General features: G+C 43.8%; 1 protein-coding gene across 4 annotated transcripts in view; it reads left to right on the forward strand.

Moving 5' to 3' along the window:
- ERC1 (ELKS/RAB6-interacting/CAST family member 1) overlaps positions 1-23299 on the forward strand; it is a 633604-nt gene that overhangs the window by 170777 nt on the left and 439528 nt on the right. For all 4 annotated transcript variants that reach the window (XM_032796761.2, XM_032796763.2, XM_075069542.1 and 1 more), the window contains one exon: positions 1489-1656. In XM_032796761.2, the coding sequence (XP_032652652.1) occupies positions 1489-1656 (168 nt within the window). The remainder of the gene's footprint in view (positions 1-1488; positions 1657-23299) is intronic.

The following is a 23299-nucleotide window of genomic DNA, read 5'->3' on the forward strand; positions in this document are numbered from 1 at the left end:
TCACCTCCCCTACAGACCATTTTTACTCCAGGACACACAGGTCTGAGGTGAAAAGGGTTAGAAAAACTTCAACAGCATCCAAGAAAGAGGATTTTTAAAATATCCATCCATAAACAGGGTATTGTCAATATATAAGGAAATTTACTTACTTTCATCTAAGGACTCAAAAGATTATTTTTAAGACATCTGTATTGCTATTAACACCTCAGATTATTAAAACTGACTGTTTTTAAAATATAGTTTATTCTTTTAAAAGTATGATTTATGCTTTTTTCATGTTATGTATTGGAAAACAAAATTGGTCTGGTCAGTTTCATTTTAGTTTATAATCTGCTTCACTTTCTGGTTTGCACGCATTTAGCATGCTCTTGGGCTTGGGTTTCCAGCACTGCTGGGGAAGTTGTTTGTAAATTGTTCTAAAACATTTCTGTTCATGTTTGGTTTTATAAAGACCTGTTTCTCCTTCTTAGATCAAAATGTTAGGCCTAGATTAAATTACCCTTTTTACAGGAGGAGGCAAAACCAGAAACTTCCAATTATAAGCCTGGATTTGTGTCAGTTTGTAGCCTCAACCAATCCCTATCTTTCAGCATGTATGTTTGCCTTCAGCTTTGGTTCCAAAGGTGTCCTGGGTGATGGTTGTTTTTAGACTTAGGTTTTTAATCTTATCTTACTTCCGTGCAGATGAAATTTTTCGCTCATTATTCATTGAGATGAGAATCTGATTCTCTGTCTCTTGAAACCATGGGAATTTTACCACCATCTTCAGTGGACTCTAAATCTGGATAGAGATTTTCATTGTTTGGCAATTCCAAAGGCAACTTTTTGAGTATGATTTGTTCTAATTTTGATGTTAGTAGTTTTACACTATACTCGGGAATCTTCCTTAAAGTAAGCCTGAATACAGGGATGTTTCTTTCGTCAAGAAGGGTGAAATGATAGTTTTACCAAATGTAAAAATGAAAGGTATGTTTCACTGACGTTCTCTCTGGAGATGGGTTTAGATTGGTGAGCTTAAATGGTGTTAGAAAAAACCAGTTCAAGTGACAAAAGGCAAACACCCATCTAAGAGATCACTCAGAGGTATACCCAAACATATCTAATCTCTTTAAATGTTTATAATGCACTGTTACTACCAGAGCAATGTACATATCCAGTACAGTTCTGTTGCCTCTTCATTAAAAGACTATCTTGATAAACAGTTGATTTTGTTTTGTCCCTTACAGGGTGGCTGAACATGGATTTCACTCTGTTTAAATGCACACCTTTTGCTAACTGAATGGGATTTACTTCCCTCGTTTTCCCCTGATGTTCTGTGGAGACCTTTCTGCTAGGCTTACAGACAGCTAAAGACTTGATCTTTCGAATATCATTCTTCAATGGTAGTTTTATGGATGTTAATTTTTTATTGCTGTGTTAAAGGTATAGATTGCTAACTATCGGTCCTCTCTTCTTTTTCCTTTTCCCCACGTTCGTTTCCTTCTTCAGATTGGTCAGGTGAAGCAGGAGCTGTCACGCAAGGACACTGAGCTGCTGGCCTTGCAGACAAAACTGGAAACCCTCACAAACCAGTTCTCTGACAGCAAGCAGCATATCGAGGTGCTGAAAGAATCCCTTACAGCTAAAGAACAGAGAGCCGCCATCCTGCAGACAGAGGTGAAATGGACATTTCTATATATGTGGACTATTTGGGACTTTGGAAGTGGGGAGGAAATCCAGAGTGGGTTTTGTGTTTTCTTTCTTGATTGTTTCCTGCTACAGGGAACTACAGGGCATTTAAATCCTTCTTGCCTCGGAGATAATTCTGCTACATTCCAGTATGTCCCATATTAGTGGCTGTGTTTAATGTCGCTTGCTCTGAACAAATCATTTCACTCATTAGAAATTTGGGATTCAGTAGGGAAGGAATTCTTTCTACAAGAGTGTGTGCATATGCATATATATACATGCTGCACTAATGTGCAATTAGCAGCCTGTTCTTAGATACAGGTATCTTGAAATCTGCCATGGCTGGGCTGAAGGAAAGGGGAGGGGGTTTGCAGTGGCTGATCATATAGCTAAAAGGGATGATTTAGTTGGTGTTAGTCCTACTTTGAGCAGGGGATTGGACTAGATGACCACCTGAGGTATCTTCCAACTCTAATCTTCTATAATTCTAAGGTGGAGGAACTGAGAGCATTCTGCTGGTTGCTTTTGTGGTTTCATTACCACCGTCAGCATGTAGTGGAACTTGTGCACATAAGCTTGTATTTACATCTGAGACATGCATGCCATGCTTCAGAGAGTAAACCACACATTCTGAAAATATTTTTTTCTTAATTTAGGAACTTTTGGGATTGATGACAAATCTTCTTTAAACTCTTGTGTTATATTGGGAAAAAAGTGTACATCTGCACTTCTAAAGTTTAATGAGCACTGGAATTAAACTGCTACTTCTGGAAATTCTTCAAGAAGAGGCATAAATTGCTGTGTGACTCTAGCACAGGGATAGGCAACTTATGGCATGCATTCCAAAGGCGGAACGCGAGCTGATTTTCAGTTTCACTCACAATGGCCGGTTCCTGGCCACCAGTCCGGGGGGCTCTGCATTTTAATTTAATTTTAAATGAAGCTTCTTAAACGTTCTAAAATCTTATTTAATTTACTTACAACAATAGTTCAGTTATATATTATAGACTTATAGAAAGAGACCTTCTAAAAATGTTAAAATGTATTACTGGCACGCAAAACCTTAAATTGGAGCGAATAAATGAAGACTTGACACACCACTTCTGAAAGGTTGCCGACCCCTGCTGTAGCATTTCAGCTGAGTAACTTGGATAAATACAATGATGGGAAAGATCCAAAAGAGGGCGCCATTGTATCAGAAAAGGTTTTTCTGACATTCATGACAGCAAAATCAATAATAGGCCAAGAGTGGCTTGTGTTCAGTCGGGGGAGGTGTGTGTGAAAGAGTTGTAGGATAATCGATGATGCAAACATTCCATATCACAGACTATGAAATTAGTTATATGTGCTTCTCCCCTCTCCCCCCAGTTTGGAATGTTTTTATTAGCTGTATTTGGTAAATTTTTGGCTATGATTGGCACATATAGAAGAAAAGTTTTTTTTACAGTGGATATTTGTGAATACTCTGTAATAGCTTTTGTGAGAGAGTGAAGCTGCAGAATCACAACTTTCCTATATGGCAGGAACATGGTGGATTGATACAAATCACATTGATGTAAATCAGTAATTAGAATCACGATTTAAATTAGCAAACAAACCTTGATTTAAATAATTGATTTTAATCTTGCTTAACATTTGTACTTTTTAGTTATCTTCGCCACCCCTCACCAAAAAAAAAAAAAAAAGTTAATTCTCATTGGTTGGTTTTACCATTAAAACATGCCAAAATACGACTAAATATAGTCTTTACACTAAATTTGGTACTTGTTTTTGCTATCCTGGATGATACACTATATGTACACATATTTATTTAAGCAATTATGTAACTCAACATACATTTTTTTCAGATTCTTCATTTCTACATTTGTATTTTGTTAGAAAATGTTGAATGACTCATTTCTTATTTACTAGATAATTTTTTACTTGGGATTTTGGTCAGGGTGCATTTGGATAGAAATTGGATCTTAGCTAAAAATGCACAAAGCTAGAATTTTCAATTTGTTTTAATTTAAATAAAACTATTTCAAATGTATTAAATGCATGAGGCAAACAAAACGTGCTATAAAAAGATGTTTTGTATTAAAAGAACAACGAATACGTTAAACAAAGGAAGTGTTAACTATAGTTAGGGAATTAACTGCTGTGCCTGTAACCATGGGCCAGATTTTCAAAGATATTTAGTTGTCTAAAAATGCAGATAGATGCTTAGTTGGATTTTCAAAAGTGCTGAAGTAGGTTAGCTGTCTTACTCCCGTTGAAGTCAATAGGAGTTAGGTGCCTAAAGAGGATAAATACTTTTTAAACATTGGCCCCATGTCCTTCAAGTTTTTAGAATTAATAGATCTCATCCTCTCCCATCTGTTTTTTATTCACCAATTTGAAGAGGAAAATCAACTCTCGTGCTTTTTCAGCTCTCAGTTGGTTTCTCAGTTTTGAATGAACTGGTTCAAACAAAGAAAATATTATCTTGGCTAGCTAAACTGAAATCAACAGTAATTAAGGCAAAACTTTCTGTACAAAAAAGCCTTGAAGTACTTATATTTGGAAAAATGTGAATACCAACATGCATTGTGTAGTAAGGACCGAAAATAATATAGATTCTTACTTAATGCAGTACATGACTTTGTGACATTTATAAAGCTTGAGTTGACCTCAAAAATTAAAGATGTTTTCCGTTGATTCAGTTTTTTAAAAAAAAACAAAACCCTGAACTCATTAAAATTTGAGGACCATATTTTTTTTAGATTGATGTAAGTAACTTTATAGTAAGTTTAGGCCTTAACATATGTTGTCATAATTTCAAATTTAATATTAAACAGAGGTATTTTTAAAAGAAAATGTATTTAATTTAAATTTAAGAAATCATATTTTTTAAAATTATTTTCTAAATTATTTTTATCCACTCTGATTAGGGAGAATATTTGTGTCTTAGCTTAGTTGGGATTTGTAACAGCAGTAATATTAAAGCTTTTGTGATTTGGGGAATGATAACATTACATTATCTCACCTGTAATATTAATCATTTAAAGCTTGGAAATAACTTTCCTGCGCTAGTATTCTCCAAGGCACCGTCTCATATCTGTGTGCAATGCAAGAACAGATTTGGCTGTTTCTCTAAGCCATGAGCACCTTACTTTTCTCAGGAGATTCAGAAAGATTATATATTCGGCTCTGCTGTGCCAGTTTAAACTTTAGCAACATTAGGATTTGGGGATGCTGTAAGAAAGCTTTTGTCTTTGCTGCTAGTTCAAACCCAGTTCAAGGTGTTCTTGAGTGAAAGTTGTTGCAATCTCATATCTGTTTGGCCTACATAAAGAGATGATGATGATTCTCAGGCTGTTTCCCAATATCTGTGTGAGATGAACATGAAAGTGAAAATTAACGAATTATCCATTCTTCTTTGAGTGCTTGCTCATATCCATTCCAGTTAGGTGTGCGAGCGCTGCGTGCACGTTCGTCGGAGACTTTTTACCCTAGCAACACTCGGTGGGCCGGCAGGTCGCCCCCTGGAGTGGCTCCGTTATGGCGCCTGATATATACCCCAGCCGGCCCGCCCGCTCCTCAGTTCCTTCTTACCGCCCGTGTCGGTCGTTGGAACAGTGGAGCGCGGCTTAGCTGATCTCCACCTCCCTAGTGATTCGCTCATTTGTATAGTTATCGTGTACATAGTTCATTTCTATAGTTTTAGTTAGCATTTAAATCAGTAGTTCTTTTAGTTGTGTATATAGTTAAAGAGGATTGGGGGCTCGCCCCTTCTCCTCCCCTGGTACTGGGGCCCATGCCCGGTTCACCAGGCTTCAAACCCTGTGCGGCCTGTCATCGGCCGATGCCCACAGGAGACCCGCACGACTCCTGTTTAAAGTGCCTAGGCGAATCCCACCTTGCGGACAAGTGCCGAATCTGCAAGGCGTTCAAGCCCCGGACAAAGAAAGAGCGGGACATTCGCCTGAAACAACTTTTGATGGAGGCAGCTCTAAGTCCTCCATCCTCGACACCGACTCCGGCACCGGGAACAAGTGCCTCCTCCGCACCGGACTGCCCGGCACCAGTAAAGGCTCCTCGGCACCACCCTTCAACCGGCCCAACCCTCCGGCCGGCACCGCTCCCTCTCTCCGAGGAGCAAGAAGCACAAGGCTCCTGCGGCACCTACAGCTACACCACAGTCAGAGCGCATCTCCAAGACAGACCTCCCGGCACCGTCAACTGCCGCGGCACCGCTTTCCTCTGCACCGTTGATTCCGGTCTCACAGGAGCCGTTGAGTCCAGTGCCTACCAGCTCCCCAGCACACGCTGTGGTCGAGCTCGTTGTGCCCTCCACGCCGGAGACCTCCATGGCACGGGACCTGATTGCTCTGACTGAGCCTGGGCTGCCCCAACCCCCGGCACCGCCAGTGCGGGTTATTCAGTCGCTGGGCAAGCCCACCATGGTGCGGCCACCTTCCCTGGGCACCACTGAACACTATCGGTCCCGATCTAGATCCTGCAATCACTCTCGGCCCCGACATCGCTCCCGATCCCGGCGCCGCTCGCTGTCCCGGTACCGTTCTCCATCCCAGTACCGGTCGTACTCGCAGCACCGCTCGAGATCCTGGTCTCTGTCGTGGTACTCTCGGCACCAGTCTAGATCCTGGTACCGCCGCACCTCTCACAGCCGATCCCGGCATGACGATGTGAGGCACCGGTCGACCTCCTGGTCGCAGGTCCCGGTCCCGGTCCCGCCACGGTTCCCAGTACCGTTCGCCGGTACCGCGCAGAGATGAGTTTTGTGGATGCAGAGACCTGGTCCAATCAACTTCAGCTCCTCCGTGGCCGTCGTGTCATCCATCGGCCTCCTCACACACAGACAGTGCCTCCTATGGGGGTTCAGATATGCAGGCCCACCCGGACCACGGACCACCTCAGTGGTCTTTTTGGACACCTTGGGCCTATCACCAAGCCCAACGCGAACCAACGGGCCCATCACGCTCCGGCCACTTGGAGCACCGTGCACCAGAGGCCACAGTCAGCAGACCTCCCCCTGGTGGTACGGAGGAAAACTCTACACACGCACCGGAACAGCATGATATTCCGGAGACGGAGGTCCCCCAAGATGAGGCGTCAGTCCGGGACCCACTCATCCCAGGGTTGTCATCCTCCTCTTCCCCAGATGAGGCGGTAGCGGGCACATCATCATCGAGGCCTCCTCCGATTGATCTCCGAGCACACCAGGATCTTCTGCGGCTTGTTGCCCAGAATATCAACCTTCCAGTAGAGGAAGTTCCTGAGGTGGAGGACCCAGTGGTTAGCATATTATCGGTGGAAACACCAACCAGAGTGGCCCTCCCCTTCATCCGGTCGATCCAGGCCAGGGCAGACACCATCTGGCAGTCCCTGGCTTCCATTCCACCCACAGCCAGGGGAGTAGAATGAAAATACATGGTGCCTTCTAAGGGGTATGAATACCTCTATGTGCACCCCGCCCCCTGCTTGTTGGTGGTACAGTCCACGAACGGGAGCGCCACGGCCAACAAGCCCCCACGCCAAAATCTAGGGAGGCCAGGCACATGGATTTGTTGGGCCGGAAGGTCTACTCCGCCAGAGGCCTTCAGCTCCGCATGGCGAACCAACAAGGCCTCTTAAGCTGCTACAGCTACAATACTTGGGAGGCGGTCGGCAAATTTACTGAGTTTGTTCCCCAGGACTCCCGTCAGGAGTTTACAGCCCTCCTAGAGGAGGGGAAGAGGGTCGCGAGAACCTCCTTACTAGCCTCACTAGATGCCGCCGATTCGGCAGCTAGAAAGGTCGCCTCTGGCATAGCCATGCGACGCATATCATGATTGCAAGTGTCCGGCCTACCACCTGAGCTGCAATACACCATATAAGACTTGCCTTTTGATGGACAACGTTTATTCTCGCAAAAGACAGACCCCAGACTACAGAGTCTGAAGGACAACCGGGTTATTATGCATTCATTGGGAATGCATACACCGCAGATTCAGAGATGGTCATTCTGTTCCCAACCTCAGCGCCCTTAACCCCCACCTCGGCCAAGACAAGATTTTGCCTGAAGACAAGGTCGTACTACCCGCAGACATCAGTCTGGACCTTAAGGGGGCAACAATTCTAGTCCCGCCAAACCACCACCGGGACCCAAAGCAAACTTTTGAGGGTGTGCCCGAGAGCAGTGTACCAATTCCCTCCCCGGATCCCTTCCAGTTTTACAACTGCCTTTCCCCGTTCCTTCCAGCGTGGTCCCAGTTGACTTCAGATCGTTGGGTCCTACGTACGGTGGAGCTTGGATACCGTCTTCAGTTTGTTTCTCCCCCTCCCTCCCACCCCCCCTCTCACGAGCAACTCCTCATTCAGGGGGTTTGCAGGCTCCTCTCAATCGGAGCTATAGAGGAGGTACCGGAGGAGTTAAAGGGCAATGGGTTTTATTCCCAATATTTCCTAATCCCCAAGACAAAAGCGGGGCCTCCGACCCGTTCTGGACCTGCGAGGACTGAACAAATTCATCAAAAAGTTCAAGTTCCGCATGGTATCCCTGGGAACCATCATTCCTTCCCTGGATCCCGGAGATTGGTACGCCGCTTTCGACATGAAGGACACATATTTCCACATTGCAATTTATCTCCGGCACAGGAGGTATCTGCACTTTGTGGTAAATCAGGGTCACTACCAGTTTACTGTCTTCCCCTTTGGTCTTTCCTCGGCCCCTCGGGTCTTCACGAAGTGTATGGCGGTCGTTGCTGCTTCCTTGCGCCGTCGTCGAATACACGTCTTCCCTTACCTCGACGACTGGCTTATGCGAGGGGCTTCCGAGGCACAAGTCATCAGCCATGTCGCCATCATCAGGGAGCTGTTTATGTGTCTAGGCTTGATCATCAATTTGGACAAGTCCACTCTGGTGCCTACGCAGAGGATAGAATTTATCGGGGCAATGCTGGACTCCAACCTTGCAATGGCCAGTTTGCCCCCACACTGGTTTCAGGCCATACTCTCTCTTGTCAAAAGTCTTCAGAGCTTTTCAACTACCTCTGCTCGTACTTGCCTTGCTCTGCTCGGGCACATGGCTGCATGCACTTTCGTCACAAAGCTTGCCAGACTGCGAATGCGCCCTCTACAAATTTGGCTCGCTTCAGTCTATTGACCGGTCAGAGATGCCATAGACATTATTCTGACAGTTCCGCCGGATGTTCTAGGCTCCCTCGACTGATGGAAGACGTCATCCCGAGGGCTGCCGTTTCATCCTCCCCAGCCCTCCACGTCCCTGACAACGGACGCGTCCTCACTGGGCTGGGGTGCCAACCTAGGGCACCTGCGCACCCAAGGCCTTTGGTCACCCCGGGAGTTGACGCTTCACATCAATGTCCGAGAGCGGTCCAGCTGGCATGCCAAGCGTTCCAGCACCATCTACACGGCCGTTGTGTTGCAGTGTTCACGGACAACACAACGGCCATGTATTACATCAACAAGCAGGGAGGGACACGATCCTCCCCCTTGTGTCAGGAAGCGATCCGACTGTGGGACTTCTGCATAGCCCATTCCATAAATCTAGTGGCCTCCTTTCTTCCAAGGGTACGGAACACACTCGCAGATCACCTGAGCAGGTCCTTCCTATTACAGGAATGGTCCATCCATCCGGACGTTCTCCATTCGATTTTCCGGAGGTGGGGCTTTCCCCACATAGACCTGTTTGCATCCAGAATGAACAGGAAATGCCAGGTGTTCTGCTCCCTACAGGGTCACTCTCCGGGCTCTCTGTCGGACGCGTTCCTGATTCCATGGACTAGCCACCTCTGTTATGCCTTCCCACCGTTTCCTCTTGTCCACCGAGTCCTACTCAAGCTCCGCAGGGACAAAGCTCGCCTTATCCTGATCACCCCAGCTTGGCCGAGGCAGCACTGGTACACCATGCTGCTCGACCTGTCCCTGTCAGACCCAATTCCCCTGCCGCTCTGGCCGGACCTAATCACGCAAGACTTCGGCAGGCTGCACCATCCGGACCTGCAGTCCCTTCATCTAACAGCATGGCTCCTGTCTGATTAAGCCAGTCAGAGTTGCGCTGTTCCGCCGCAGTGCAACAGGTGCTGCTGGGAAGCAGGAAGCCCTCTACGCGCTCGACATACTTTGCAAAATGGAAGCGCTTCTGCCACTGATGCGCCCAGCACCGACATTCTCTGCGTTCTGTATTAGTCCCCACTATCCTGGACTATGTATGGTCTCTCAAAGAGCAAGGTCTGGCGATCTCCTCTCTATGAGTGCATCTTGCAGCTATATCCACCTTCCATCCTGGGGAAGCTGGCAGTTCCGTTTTTTCCCACCCTATAGTTTCCAGATTCCTCAAAGGCTTGGAGCGACTCTACTCCCAGGTCAAACACCCTACCCCTACCTGGGACCTGAACCTCGTCTTAACCAGGCTCATGGGGCCCCCCTTTGAGCCTTTGGCCACATGCTAGCTACTGTACCTGTCCTGGAAAACAGCATTCCTAGTCACTGTCACCTCGTCTAGTCTAATCATTGACTGTGGATCTGCCATATACGGTGTTCCATAAGGAAAAGGTACAGCTGCGACTGCACCCGGCGTTCCTCCCTAAGATCGTCTCCGCCTTTCACGTTAACCAGGACATCTTTCTGCCAGTCTTCTTTCCAAAGCCGCATTCATCGCGACGAGAACAACAGCTCCATACTTTGGATGTCCGTAGGGCTCTTGCCTTCTACATTGAGAGGACCAAACCCTGCCGGCGCTCACCTCAGCTATTTGTAGCGGTGGCAGAACGTATGAAGGGCATGGCAATCTCCTCCCAATGTATTGCATCTTGGGTTACATCATGTATTTGGGCTTACTATGACTTGGTTCATGTCCAGACTGGCCATCTCACCGTTCACTGTACTCGGGCTCAAGGCTCATCTGCTGCGTTCTTGGCCCATGTTCCCATACAGGAAATCTGCCGCGCAGCCACCTGGTCTTCCATCCACACCTTTGCATCGCACTACGCATTGGTCCAACAGTCTAGAGACGATGCTGCCTTCAGCTCAGTGGTCTTACATTCCGCAACGTCTCGCTCCGACCCCATCGCCTAGGTAAGGCTTGGGAATCACCTAACTGGAATGGATATGAGCGAGCACTCGAAGAAGAAAGGACTGTTACTCACCTTTGTAACTGTTGTTCTTCGAGATGTGTTGCTCATATCCATTCCACACCCGCCTTCCTTCCCCACTGTCGGAGTAGCCGGCAAGAAGGAAGTGAGGAGCGGATGGGCCGGCAGGGGTATATATCAGGCGCTATAACGGCGCCACTCCAGGAGGCGACCTGTCAGCCCACCGAGTGTTGCTACGGTAAAAAGTCTCCGACGAATGTGCACGCAGCGCGCGCACACCTAGCTGGAATGGATATGAGCAACACATCTCGAAGAACAACAGTTACAAAGGTGAGTAACTGTCCTTTAGTGTTTCTATAAACCAGAGGTCGGCAACCTTTCAGAAGTGGTGTGCCAAGTCTTCATTTATTCATTTTAATTTAAGGTTTTGCATGCTGCTAATACATTTTAACATTTTTTAGAAGGTCTCTCTCTATAAGTCTATATATTATATAACTAAACTACTGTTATATGTAAAGTAAACAAGGTTTTCAAAATGTTGAAGAAGCTTCATTTAAAATTAAATTAAAATGCTGATCTTACGCTGCCGGCCTGCTCAGCCCTCTGTCGGCCTGGGGTTCCATTCACCTAGGCTGGCAGTGGGCTGAGCGGGGCCTGCGGCCGGGACCCTGGCTGGCAAGGGACCAGCAGCCAGAACCCCAGGCTGGCAGCGGACTGAGTGGGACCAGGGACCGGGACCGCAGACCGACAGTGGGCTGAGTGGCTCAGCTCACTGCTGGTCTGGGCTTCCGTCCGCTGGTTCCTGCCAGACAGGGTCCCGGCCCCGCTCAGCCCCCTGCCTGTCTGGGGTCCCGGCCCTGCCCACATAGAGTGGGTACCTACCTTCTCCCTGGTTTTGGCCCATTCTCTTCCTCTCTCTCTGCACTGAGCTGAGAGTGGGGGTGCACTGAGCACAGAGCTGGAGGTGAAGGAACAGGCTGGCAGTTGGGGTGCAGGGTTGGGGCAGGAGCTAGAATGAGGGAGGGGGCTCAGGGTTGGGGCAGGAGGTTTGGGTGTGGAGCGCTTACCTGGGCAGTTCCCATTTGGTGCGAGGGGTGCAGGTGAGAATGTGGGTGGGTGTGTGCAGGAGCTCCCGTTTGGTGCTCAGGGAGGGGGGACGTGTGAGGGGGGTGCAGGAGTCAGGGCATGGGGTGTGGGTAGGCTGCGTATGTGTGTGGGGGGTGCCAGAGTCAGTTCTGTGGTTGTGGAGAGGGGCAGGCGTCAGGGCAGACGGCTGGGGGGTGGGCTGGGATTAGGAGTTGCCCCCAGCCCCCTGCCCTGAGCGGCTCATGGCAGGGGGCTGGAGGGATACACCCTGATTCCACCCCCTTTCCCCAAAGCCCCACTCCTGCCTCTTCTCCGCCTCCCTCTTGGTCTGAGCAGCAAGGGTGCTGGGGCTCCTCTTCTTCTGTCCCTCGCAAGGGTCATCGGCGGCAGGGAGGGAGAGGAGGTGGGGTACGACGCAGCATGCTGGGGGAAGAGGCGGGGGAGGGGGAAACTTGGCTGCCAGTGGAGCCTGCCCTACAGCAGCAACTGGCAGGACCAAGCTTGCTTCTGCCCCCTGTCCCTGCCAGAGAGAGTGGTAGGCGGGGGGCGGAGAAGAGCGAGCTGGGCTGGGCAGGATTTTTAATGGCACTCTATGGCCTGCCAGGGTCTCAGCCATCGGCCCCGGTGAGGCTGCTGCCAGGATTCAGCAGTGGGCTGAGAGGAGCCGATGCCGGCCATAGCGTGCCATTCAAAATTGGCTCACGTGCTGTCTTTGGCATGTGTGCCATAGGTTGCCGACTCCTACTATAAATCCTCTTCTTCCATACTTCTAGGGACAGTTGTTTCCTTTCCAACAAGCAAATTTCATTCAAATTTCATTTCAATTTGTCATTAATTAATTTGTAGACATTTTTCACAGGGTCGCCAACGATTTAGTAGTCATGAACAGGTGATCACTCCCACTGTCGAGACACATTGGTAAAGTTTAGTGTTGGGGAAATTTCCACTGCTGCCACCTGAGATATACCCAGCAACTTTCACCAACACTGAATTTACCAAAAGAGAAATTGGTAATGTGAGGAAAGTTAGAAGAGAGTTATCAGGTCTGGCGCTATTAAGTATTAAAAAATATTTAGGTCATTATTGGAACACGCTCTATTACTTTCCTGAAAGCTTGCTTACTTTATTGTGCATAAAATTATAGAGTAGAACTAATGTAGGTTGATTAAAAATATTGACCTATGAGGAGTTTCCTGTCTTAGACTTACTGTCACATCCTCTTGAGTGACCTGTAACAGAACCTTTTGTTGCCCTTAAAAGCCAACTGTTTGGACAGCATTTTAGGAGTAGTTTTGGTTAACTTTGGCTGCTATTCTTTTGGTCTGAGATAGTGAATTTCCAGTACAGATGATGGGTCAAAAGGAAATGAGAGAGAATTTCATGACCCTGTAGTAGCTGGGGAGTGAAATACTTTTGGCCTCCAACTGGTAATGCTGCAGTGACCAATCAGGAAATATAACTTGATAGCTGTAGGAAAGTAGAAGGAACTGTGGAAGAAATAAAATGTTAGCAAGGCACTCTCTGCAACCAGTGATTCATTAAAATCAACTTTCGTAGGGGAAAGTACTTTAAAAGTACTTTTAGATGAATGTTTTTGGGGAAATGGCTTTCTCCCGGAGCCTCTGCCTTTTATTCTTGCATAGAAACAAGAGTGCAGAGATGACGCAGGGTGCAGGCTTGATAGCCCAGAGATAGAACTTGGCATGTGCCATAATGGAACTAAGAGTTACAGTGTCCTGTTTTGGAGTTGTTTACCTTGAGGGCAAGTGGGTGGAGAGGCTACCGTAGTTAACTTCTCAGTTTGTAAATGAGCCTTTATAAATAGTTCTATGAATTTACAATATAAAGAAAGAAAAAAAATCAATATTTACTTTGGAGTTAAAAGGCTCGATCAATATAAGGTTTTTATTATATCCTACTGAGCCCTTTTGTTTGGATCAGTGCTGGGAGGTATTCAACTTCAAAGGGAAGTTAATTCAATCTGTTGAAATATTGTGCATTATTTGTATATTCTATCCAAGTTGGCATGATTCTGTGTCCTGAACCTATTCCATATGGCAAGTGAGGAGATTCATATTCAGCAAAGAAACTAATACAGCCCCTAAGAAGTGTATTGTTTACACTGAATGTGTTAAATGAAAAGTCTTTAAAGTCTTGTCCATATTGGGGCTTGGAATATTGTTTTGAAACTATGTTAATACGCTGTTACACCAAAACACAGTTTCTGTGCATATTGGAATCTGTTTCAAACTATGGTGGGGGAGGGTTACTAGCCCTAGGTGGTAATCTGTATATAGGTTTCGAAAAATTAGTTTATCTGTACCTGTTAACAAATGTCAATTTCTTTGTACACATGCACACGGACGAAAAAATATTTCAGTCAATAACAGGGTGGATTTGATTTAAATCACTAGTCAGGAAGACTTAGATTTCTACATAAAAGTGCATTCTTATTGGTTGTTATAATCTTAATAAATATTCTTCACAACTCAGAGATAGATGTAAGTTTCATTTTTAGAAGATACAATTTTTAAGTGTTTTATTTTGAAAACTTTTCAGATTAGTTTTACAGCTATATCAGAAAATGGATGATTGTTTGGTTATTTCATTTACCAAAAGTAATTGAAGCAGAGAGTTCACCTCCCAATGACATCATACATATTTCCAATTCAACAGGTTAATCATTAATATTTGGAGGATTTTCTTGCCATGCTGTATTAGGAGAAGAACATCACCAGACAGACATAAAAATTGTTTTATCTAACTAAAACAACAATGTTATGTATTCTGGATTTTTTTATTCAACAGCAAAATATATTTTAACAAAACAAGCATTTGAATTTTTGAATTTAGTTAAACATTCAAGTATTTTTTTAAAAATCAGGTTTGTTTTTGTTAAAATTGTTTTTAACTAAAATAGTTAAATGAAATATTTAAAAAAAACAAAAATTAAATCAACTGTGTCAGCCAGGTAAACAAGAGAAACTTAAAATATTGGCTTCTGCAGATAATTCAGCCATCTTCACCTTCATTTTCCTGTTTGTTCATAATCTGGAAAAGAAAAACAAGCTTTCCTGCTTTTTCAGGTCCCAAACGATTTCTCTATTTGGAATGAATTAGTCCAAAGGAAGAAAATATTTTTTCTACACCAGCAGAAGAAGCTACTGCTGTTAAAAGTGAGATTATCACTTTAACAGTCTCTGAATCCAAGTGCTTAAGTGACTTTCACCAGTTCACTGGTGTAACTTTCTTTAAAAGGTCATCAGCAGACATCTATTTCTTGAATGGTTCACCCTTAGCTCTGAAGTTTGTTATAGTTGGCATTATGGAGGGATGATTGCTGGAAGTCCATGTCATAGCCAACTCCTCTTCTTCGGCAGTTAAAGTTTGACCCTGGTACTGAGAATTGAGAATATTTGCAAGAAAGTGAGCTGGAGATAGTGCTTGTCCCATTTGTTTTTTTAATGCTTGTAATTTAACTCTGTCATTGCATATTTCTCTCTTTAATATCTCACTCAGTTCAACATTTCTCTTAAGCCCAATGCTGAGAACTTTGGCTGTGACAGTGCCATCTATTTTTTCACGATTTTGTTCACAAACTGTCATCAGATTAGGCCAGTTCTTGATATAGTGCTCAAAACAGTACACTACTGAGTTCCATCGCACATCTTGTGTCAGCACAGCTGCTGCAAAGTGGTTGTTATGGAAGTCAATTTCAACAACACTGGCCTTTATTTCTGGAATACTGACGTTTTTGGCTAGGAGGTGTATCAAATGAGCAATGCATCCGTATCTTATTAGCTTGAGACTCTCTTCACCCTCTTCTAAATTTCTTCTCATCCTGGATACGTTTGCAGCATTGTCTATGACCAAACTGCATACAAGACATTTGAATTTTTTTTTTCACGGTTTGTTATAGCGTTTACTGCTACTTGTAAGTATTCTGCTGTTTGTGCATTTCCTGATGTATCAATTGTTTCTGTAAGGAAGACATTCCCTTCTTCTGTTGTCACACAAGCACGTACAACAGGATCATTGTGGACATTGCTCCACCCATCAAGACTCAGGTTAACAATTTCACCTTCTACACCTTTTGCACACTGCTTAATTTCTCTTTCATACACTTTATTCAGCAATTTTCCTGCAACATCTGCTCAGTATTCTTGTCTTAATGGCTGAACCATGTTAATGAAGTGTGGGCTCTCAGTCGTACGGAAAGGAGAGTTTGTTGCATAAACAAACTGGACAATTTTTTCATCAATTATCTCTTTTTGCAATCTGCTGGTTCTTATCACAGACTTATCTATGGTGGTTTCTGGATGATGGTGATTTTTTTTTTCTTTTTGCTACAGGTGATGTACTGTGGCTATGTGTGACCTGCGTGATGTGACTGAAATACTATCATTAGCAGACAACTCTGAAACTATAGAAAATGATGTTGATCTTGAAGGTGGCTAGTCTTCAGAATCTTGTACACTGAAGATGGATTTTCCTAAACAAAATAAGTCAATGCAGTTATTTAATTATTATTACCATACTGCTCATTTAGTATTACTCATTGCATTCACTTACACGCAGTACTACTTTAAAGGTGAAATAGTTAAAGGAAGATCTGCCTATTTCAGCTATTTATTTTATCGCAAGTGCATTTAAAATGATAGTACCCTAGAGTAACAACTATATTTTTTGCTCAAACATGAGAATTCAAGAATGGTCCAGTAGGAAGACAGGCAGTCCTTAAGAAAGAAGTATGAAATAAAAAAGTTTACCAACCCGAAGATCCTACATGTTCAGACATGTTCCTTTCATCATCTTCAACGCGGCTACTGCCTGAGAAAGAACACTTCTCATGATGTTGTTTCATTTGGGCAGACTGGCCTTTGCATTTCTGTGTTGCACTGTTTGTGTTTTGCACATATGCCTGTCTTACCCACAGGTAGAGGAACTTCATTAAAATACTCCCAGACTGGGTCTCTTTTGTGACCTGTTGTCATGATAGTGAGAGATTAGTATGGTATATCTCAAATCTATGAAGGCTACACTCAGAAAGACCTCAAGACTTCTGGAATATGCTGCTCAAACAGTTCCACTTTTGTTTCTACTGCCTGTCCCTCCCTTCTCACATTTATCTCCAGATTTCTTCTCCTTATCTCGATCTATTCTGCCCCCAACAATCTTCTATTCATTGAACTTTTTGAAACTTTGCACTTTTAGAAAGAGGTAAGGGATTGATTCCGTACACAAATTTTCAGAGGGACAATAGGGTTGAGGTCTGTTATTTCTCACCTCTATATTTTATTTATTTATTTATTTATTTATTTTATTTAAAAACAGTTTTGCTGTTAACAAGCATGTTATCTCTGGAGATACAAATCCACAGTTTGAGAACTGTAAAACTAAGCATCTCTGATGGTATCTTCTAGACTGAGCACTGAGTCCAATTGGGTAGATAGAAAGATTAATCTAAATAATCTATACAGAAGCCCCTGGAACCCATATGTTTGGGTCCCTAATCCATGAACTATTGGAACTCATTTACAAAACTTTTCTTAAACATTACATGGATATATTGTCGCATACTATAGCATTAAAATCTATAATCCCTATTCCATGATGAGACAGTTGAGCAATAATGTATCTTAATTAAAATCTTTAGATAGGTGTTTTCCTCAAAAAGGATTTTGTAAAAAAAAAAATCCGATTTAAATCAATAAAATCTGATTTTTTTATTTTTATTTTTTAAAAAAATAATTGATTTTTATCCACCCTGGTCAATAATTGGAAATTTACAGATAGGCAAAGTAAAAAGAATCCTGCTTAAGAGCTAGATTTAAGGATGTTTGGATATTTTGAAATGTGGTGTTGACAAAATATGTTTTAATGGTTGTAAAGCCTTAAATTTTTGAATCACAACATCTACTGTCATTCAGTAATTATTGCCTCGCATCTCTTCCATAATATCCCACCACTGTGAAAATTTAAATAAATAGAAAAAAGCTTTAAAATAAAATGGATATTATCCAATAAAATTGTAAGAAAATAAAATTGAATTCTGCCAAGCCTGTCTAGATAGCATGATTGTTTCATAAGTAATTTCTTATCTGCAATAAAGCACCAAGCCTTGCTAGTTACAATTGTGTTCATAATTCGTTAACAAACATAGTTTTGTCTGTGTTGGCTGGGGAGATAGTTTTGCACACCTCTCGCAAAAAGTATGTTTAATTATGATTTATTTGAAAGATGCTAAAACAGAGTAACCAGACATTGCTTTGGTAAGTTTTCAAATATAGTTTCATTTAGCAGTTTCATGCTTCAGCGGGCCTTTTCTACAGCAGAATAGAAGTAGTGTGTTTGACTCTAGAAGCTAAATACAGCTTGCTTTTCCCCTCCACACAACCCTCAATCATCTTCGAACTCTGACTGCTGGCATAAACAAGAGCAAATTGTGTTCAACACGTAATGAAAAATGAATAGTTAGCCCTTGTTAGAACCAGTTAGGGTGCATCTACATGAACAAAAGCTAGACACTTAATTTGGCACTTTAATTGCTCCGCTGGTGTCAGCAAATTCTAGTGAAGCAGGACTAGACATTACAATGGTAAGTGTTGGTGCCTTGTGTACACTAGAACTTTTTTCATTATTACCAGTGGAGCTGTACCAGTAAAGAAGGATAGTTTAGCATTTTGCTATTGTAGATAAGCCATAGGGCTTGGTTAGAGATTGTTAAGAGCTGTTCACACTTTCTGCATTGAATGTTGATCAGAATTTGACCCTATCTGCACAAGTGACTAACCTATATTCAAGTCTGGTTTGAAGAGGTGAGGGGAGAGTCATTTGTGGCTTAATTTCTAGTGCAGACCTTGTACACTGTTTCTTAAATATGATTACAAAATACCAGTTTCACGAAGAGATACTGATCATTACTGTACAACAAAGATAACAATGCATAAAACTTTCAATAGAGCTTAAATATTTAGGAGCCTAAGTCCTATTAACCTTCAATGACTTTAGGCTTTGTCTACACTGGCACTTTTGTTATTAAAACTTTTGTCGCTCAGGGATGTAAAAAACCCACACCTCCTTCGAGAGACAAAAATGTTAACGATGAAAAGCGCTGATGCAGACAGTGCTTTGTCAGTGGGAGCTGTGCTCCTGCTGCTGTAGCTACTGCCCCTCATTGGAAGTGATTTTATTTTGTGGCTGGGAGAGCTCTCTCCCAGCAGCAAAGAGCGACTACACTGCTTACCTTACAATGGTGTGGCCACAGCGGCACAGCCGCGTCGCTGTAAGGTGCGCAATGTAGACATAGCCTTAGACCAGGCGTAGGCAACCTATGGCACACGGGCCAAAGGCGGCACGCGAGCTGATTTTTCAGTGGCACTCACACAGCCTGGGTCCTGGCCCCCAGTCCTGGGGGCTCTGCATTTTAATTTAATTTTAAATGAAACTTCTTAAACATTTTAAAAACCTTATTTACTTTACATACAACAATAGTTTAGTTATATATTACAGACTTAGAGAAAGAGACCTTCTAAAACGTTAAAATGTATTACTGGCACGCGAAACCTTAAATTAGAGTGAATAAATGAAGACTCGTCACACCATTTCTGAAAGTTTGCCGACCCCTGCTTTAGATTCTGAAGTGCCTATGTCACTTTTGAAAATGTAACTTATGTTCTTAAGTCGCTTAGGTGCATCTGAAAACTTTATCAGTTTTCCCCAAATTTATAACCGGGTAATAGTCTCATGATCAAGCCTTTAACCTACCTATAGATTATCAGAAAAAAACAGTTTACCAAAACTTTTCCCGCCCCCATTCATATAAATGTTCTGTCATCTCTTGCATTTTTTCTATTTATATTCTTTCCCAGCAGAAGACAATGTAAGTATAGGCGTACAAGCATTGGTGGAGCTATGGGTATTTTAATTCCAGCTTCTTATAGAAGAAATTTCAGAATCAGTGTTCTTTCTTGTTTTATATATGACTATCCATACTAGATAGTGAGATATACAGCACTGCATCCTGCCACTGTGTAAAATTTCCTCAAAACACAGGTATTGAACAAAACAAATAAACTTACTTGTAACAAGATAGGCATCAGTATTCAACAGGTTAATTGTGTGTGCGCAGATGTCTGGGGAAAGTTGGTAATACCCTGTTGAAGAGAGGATTTTGAAGTCTGTTGTTCCGGCTATGCGCGTTTCTAGTCAAGAGACTAAGTGAAGTTTGAAGGTGCATACTGGCAACTGACCTATCTGAGATACTCTTGTGCCCTTGGAAGTTAGATGATTAATGCAGAAAGGTCGGAAAGCATATAATCATATAAGGGCCAGAAGCCACCCTATCTCTCCATTAGTATTTTGCATGCCATACCATTAGTGCAGCAGTCCCCAAACTTTTGAGAGTTGCGCCCCCACTTACCTCATCTGCACCCTCCTCGGACTTCCCCCCCAAAGGTGGGGCCAGGAGTGGTACTGCAGCTCCGGAGGGAAGGGATGTGGACAGGAGTAAGTTGGGCCAAGGCTGGGGCCGCAGCTTGGGGTGGTTCTGTGGCTAGGAATGGGGCCGAGGCTGGGGGCAGGGGCAGAGCTGCAGCTAGGCTGTAGTGGGGGCTGGCAGCCGGGCCTGCGGCCACGTGTGGCTCTGCTCCCGACCTCGCCCCCAGCCTTCTCTCTGGGTTGGGAACAGAGCCAGCGGCCAAGGCTGCGGGCTGGGAATAGGGCCAGTGGCTGAGGCTGGGGGCTGGCTTGTGGCTGGGAGTGGAGCCACGCTGAGGCTGGGGACTGGGCCATGGATGTGGCTGGGGGCGGGACTGGCGCAGAGCTGGGGGTAAGGAGGGTCTGGGTGGCCCTCTCTGCCCCAGTGGGGGCTGGCCTGTGCCCTGCCATGCCCCTCCCTGAGTGGTCCTCTACACCTCTCTAGAGGGGCATGCCCCACGCTTGAGGGACCTCTGCACCATTATATAATTAAAGACATGACTGTCTTTTAATATGCAAATAGGCAGGTTACCCTTCGGTTAAGCTCATACTGCATAAGGTGCAGAAATCAGGCTAGGGATGGCAAAAACCCAGTGGCTGCTTTCACAGCCATTTCTGTGTGTGCAGAAGAAGCCTTGCACTGACTTTGTTGAAGTTGGCATCACCTGGCTGCCACAGACCTCAGTTCTTGGCAGGCTGGGTGGATGCCATCTATAAACTGAGCTGGTGTGAATAAACAAGTGGATCATTCTGCCAAGAACAGTGGTAGGGTGATAACTGTGTGTCTTGCCAGCCTTTGAGGATTTTTCCTGAAAGTGTTTTCTGTGGTTCTCTAAGCAGGGACCTCACACAAAATAAACCAAGGAGTTCAATTTACTCCAAACCATAAGCCAATATAGAGTTAAAAGGGGTCAATCAATCAGAAGATGGAAGGTCTTCTAAGGAGGAACCTTTACTTAGTACTTCACTTCAGTGGATTTGTGTAAGTGGGGTGTCTCATTTGCTATATAACAACCATTTGGGGGGCATGTGGCATTGGTTGTGAGGGAAATTTTTAGTTTTTCCTCAAGAATGAATGAAGGCTGTTAACCTGAGGATTAGAAGATTCTGAAACAATGTATTTGATCTGTTTACGCAGGCTGAACACTGGGAGCTAGTGAAAGTAGCAAAAACTGTGGCTTGTGAGATTCAAAAACAATCTTCAGTCACTTGGATCCGCCTGTTGAATTTTTTCTTACAAAAATAACTACTTTATCTATGGTATTTATATGGCACACATCACATTGGTATTCATTCACAGTATATTTTGTCATCTCCTCTCCCCCCCTCACACACACAATAGTCTTATCTAATGGGTAAGAAATTAGGAATGTGATCTTAATGATTTGAAGTGAGCAGGAAGACTCCAGGAGTACAGGCAGCCGGGACTGTAGTGCTGACTTGAAGACGTGAACTGCTTTTTCCTCATTATATGCTCAGTGTTCCATATAATAGAGATCAGACAAAACAGTGAAGGGTTTTCTTTGAGAGTTATACTATAGATGCTGTGGCTTTGATGAGTGTTTCCAGTTAGGAGAAAGAAATTAAGGACATTGGACTGACATACACAAAGTCTAACTTTCTGTTTGTTTAATTTCTTTCCTCATTTGTAGTTTGTCCACGTTTTCTTTTTACTTCATGTCTCTGTCAGCCTGAGCTGTGCAGAAGAGGCAAGGGATTCAATAAGCACCCTACTTACTAACCGTGACTGATATCCTGTAATGGATTCAGCTAATGGGAACCAAATCTGATACTGTCAAATAGGATTAGCAGCCAAGCTGGCTGGTTTGAACTCTGCCTGAATGCCAAGCGGATAAGGGTCAGTGGGTTTTATTTGGTATCTTGAGCAACCTGGTGTTGTCAGATTTCATATTCCACAAGGGTCTTTGAGAGTGTTCTTTGCTCTGTGGTGGCTTTTTTCTTCAGATTGTATTTATATTCAAAAGTCTGCTTCCTTCTCCTGCCCCCTGCCCCTTTTTGTTTGTTTTTGTTAGCCTTGTGTGCTCTGTCTAGTTTAATAGGTGGAGAAGAGAAGTAGAGGGAAAAACAGAGGCTTATCAGTTTACAACTCTTTGTGGATGCCATGGAAGTTCACTAACTTATTTTTCCTTTGGGTGGCACCATGGGAGGTCAAAGTGTGGGCCGTCATTTTATTGCCAAATGATGGCCCACAAAGTTCTGGAATGTGGTCCTTTCCCCCCTTCATCTTCAGCATAAAGATATGTCCTGCAGAAAGACCCTCTCGTATTAAGGTGCTACATGGTATTGAGGTCCAAGGGACTTGCTGCCCATCTTTGACACTTCAGCAGCTGTTTAAACCAAAAACACTTTTGGAAATCTTCAGGTAACCATAAGATTGTTTCCCCTCTTTTCACATAGTGACGTGCAGTAGTCAGAGATCCGTGCTTATATTACCTCCAGGCTTAACTAATACAATGTAGTATATATAACTGCAGATGATTGAACATGCAGCAGCCCACTTAGTACTGTTACTTAGCATTTGTATCTCTGTATTTTGGGAATGTTTGAAATGAGGGAAATTTTTCTTAAAATTGTGAGAACCTCCACTACCAAGAAGAAAACATAATAATGGCATCTACATGGTGGGAAAATTCTGAAATACTAATATAAGATTATGATGTCAGATGAATGTCTGGTAAATATAGAAGGGATATGTCTAAAAGATGTGGTAAAAAAGAAATGTATATATTACTTATTACACAGTCAACCTGTGGATTTACTGAAGAGAGTCACATACCGCAGATTGTGTCAAATCTCATAGGGCAAAATGATCCCCATGTACAGTATTGCATTGCACAATGGTATATCTCATTGGAGGGATAAAATTGTTGCTGCTGTTCTGGAGTATTTGGTAATGGCCACCATCAGTGATCAGTGAAAAACAACTGTCCTGATCTACAATGGAAAATCCTGTCTTCTGCCGTTCT

This window comes from Chelonoidis abingdonii, chromosome 1, assembly GCF_003597395.2.
Source record: "Chelonoidis abingdonii isolate Lonesome George chromosome 1, CheloAbing_2.0, whole genome shotgun sequence".
Lineage (NCBI taxonomy): Eukaryota > Metazoa > Chordata > Testudines > Testudinidae > Chelonoidis > Chelonoidis abingdonii.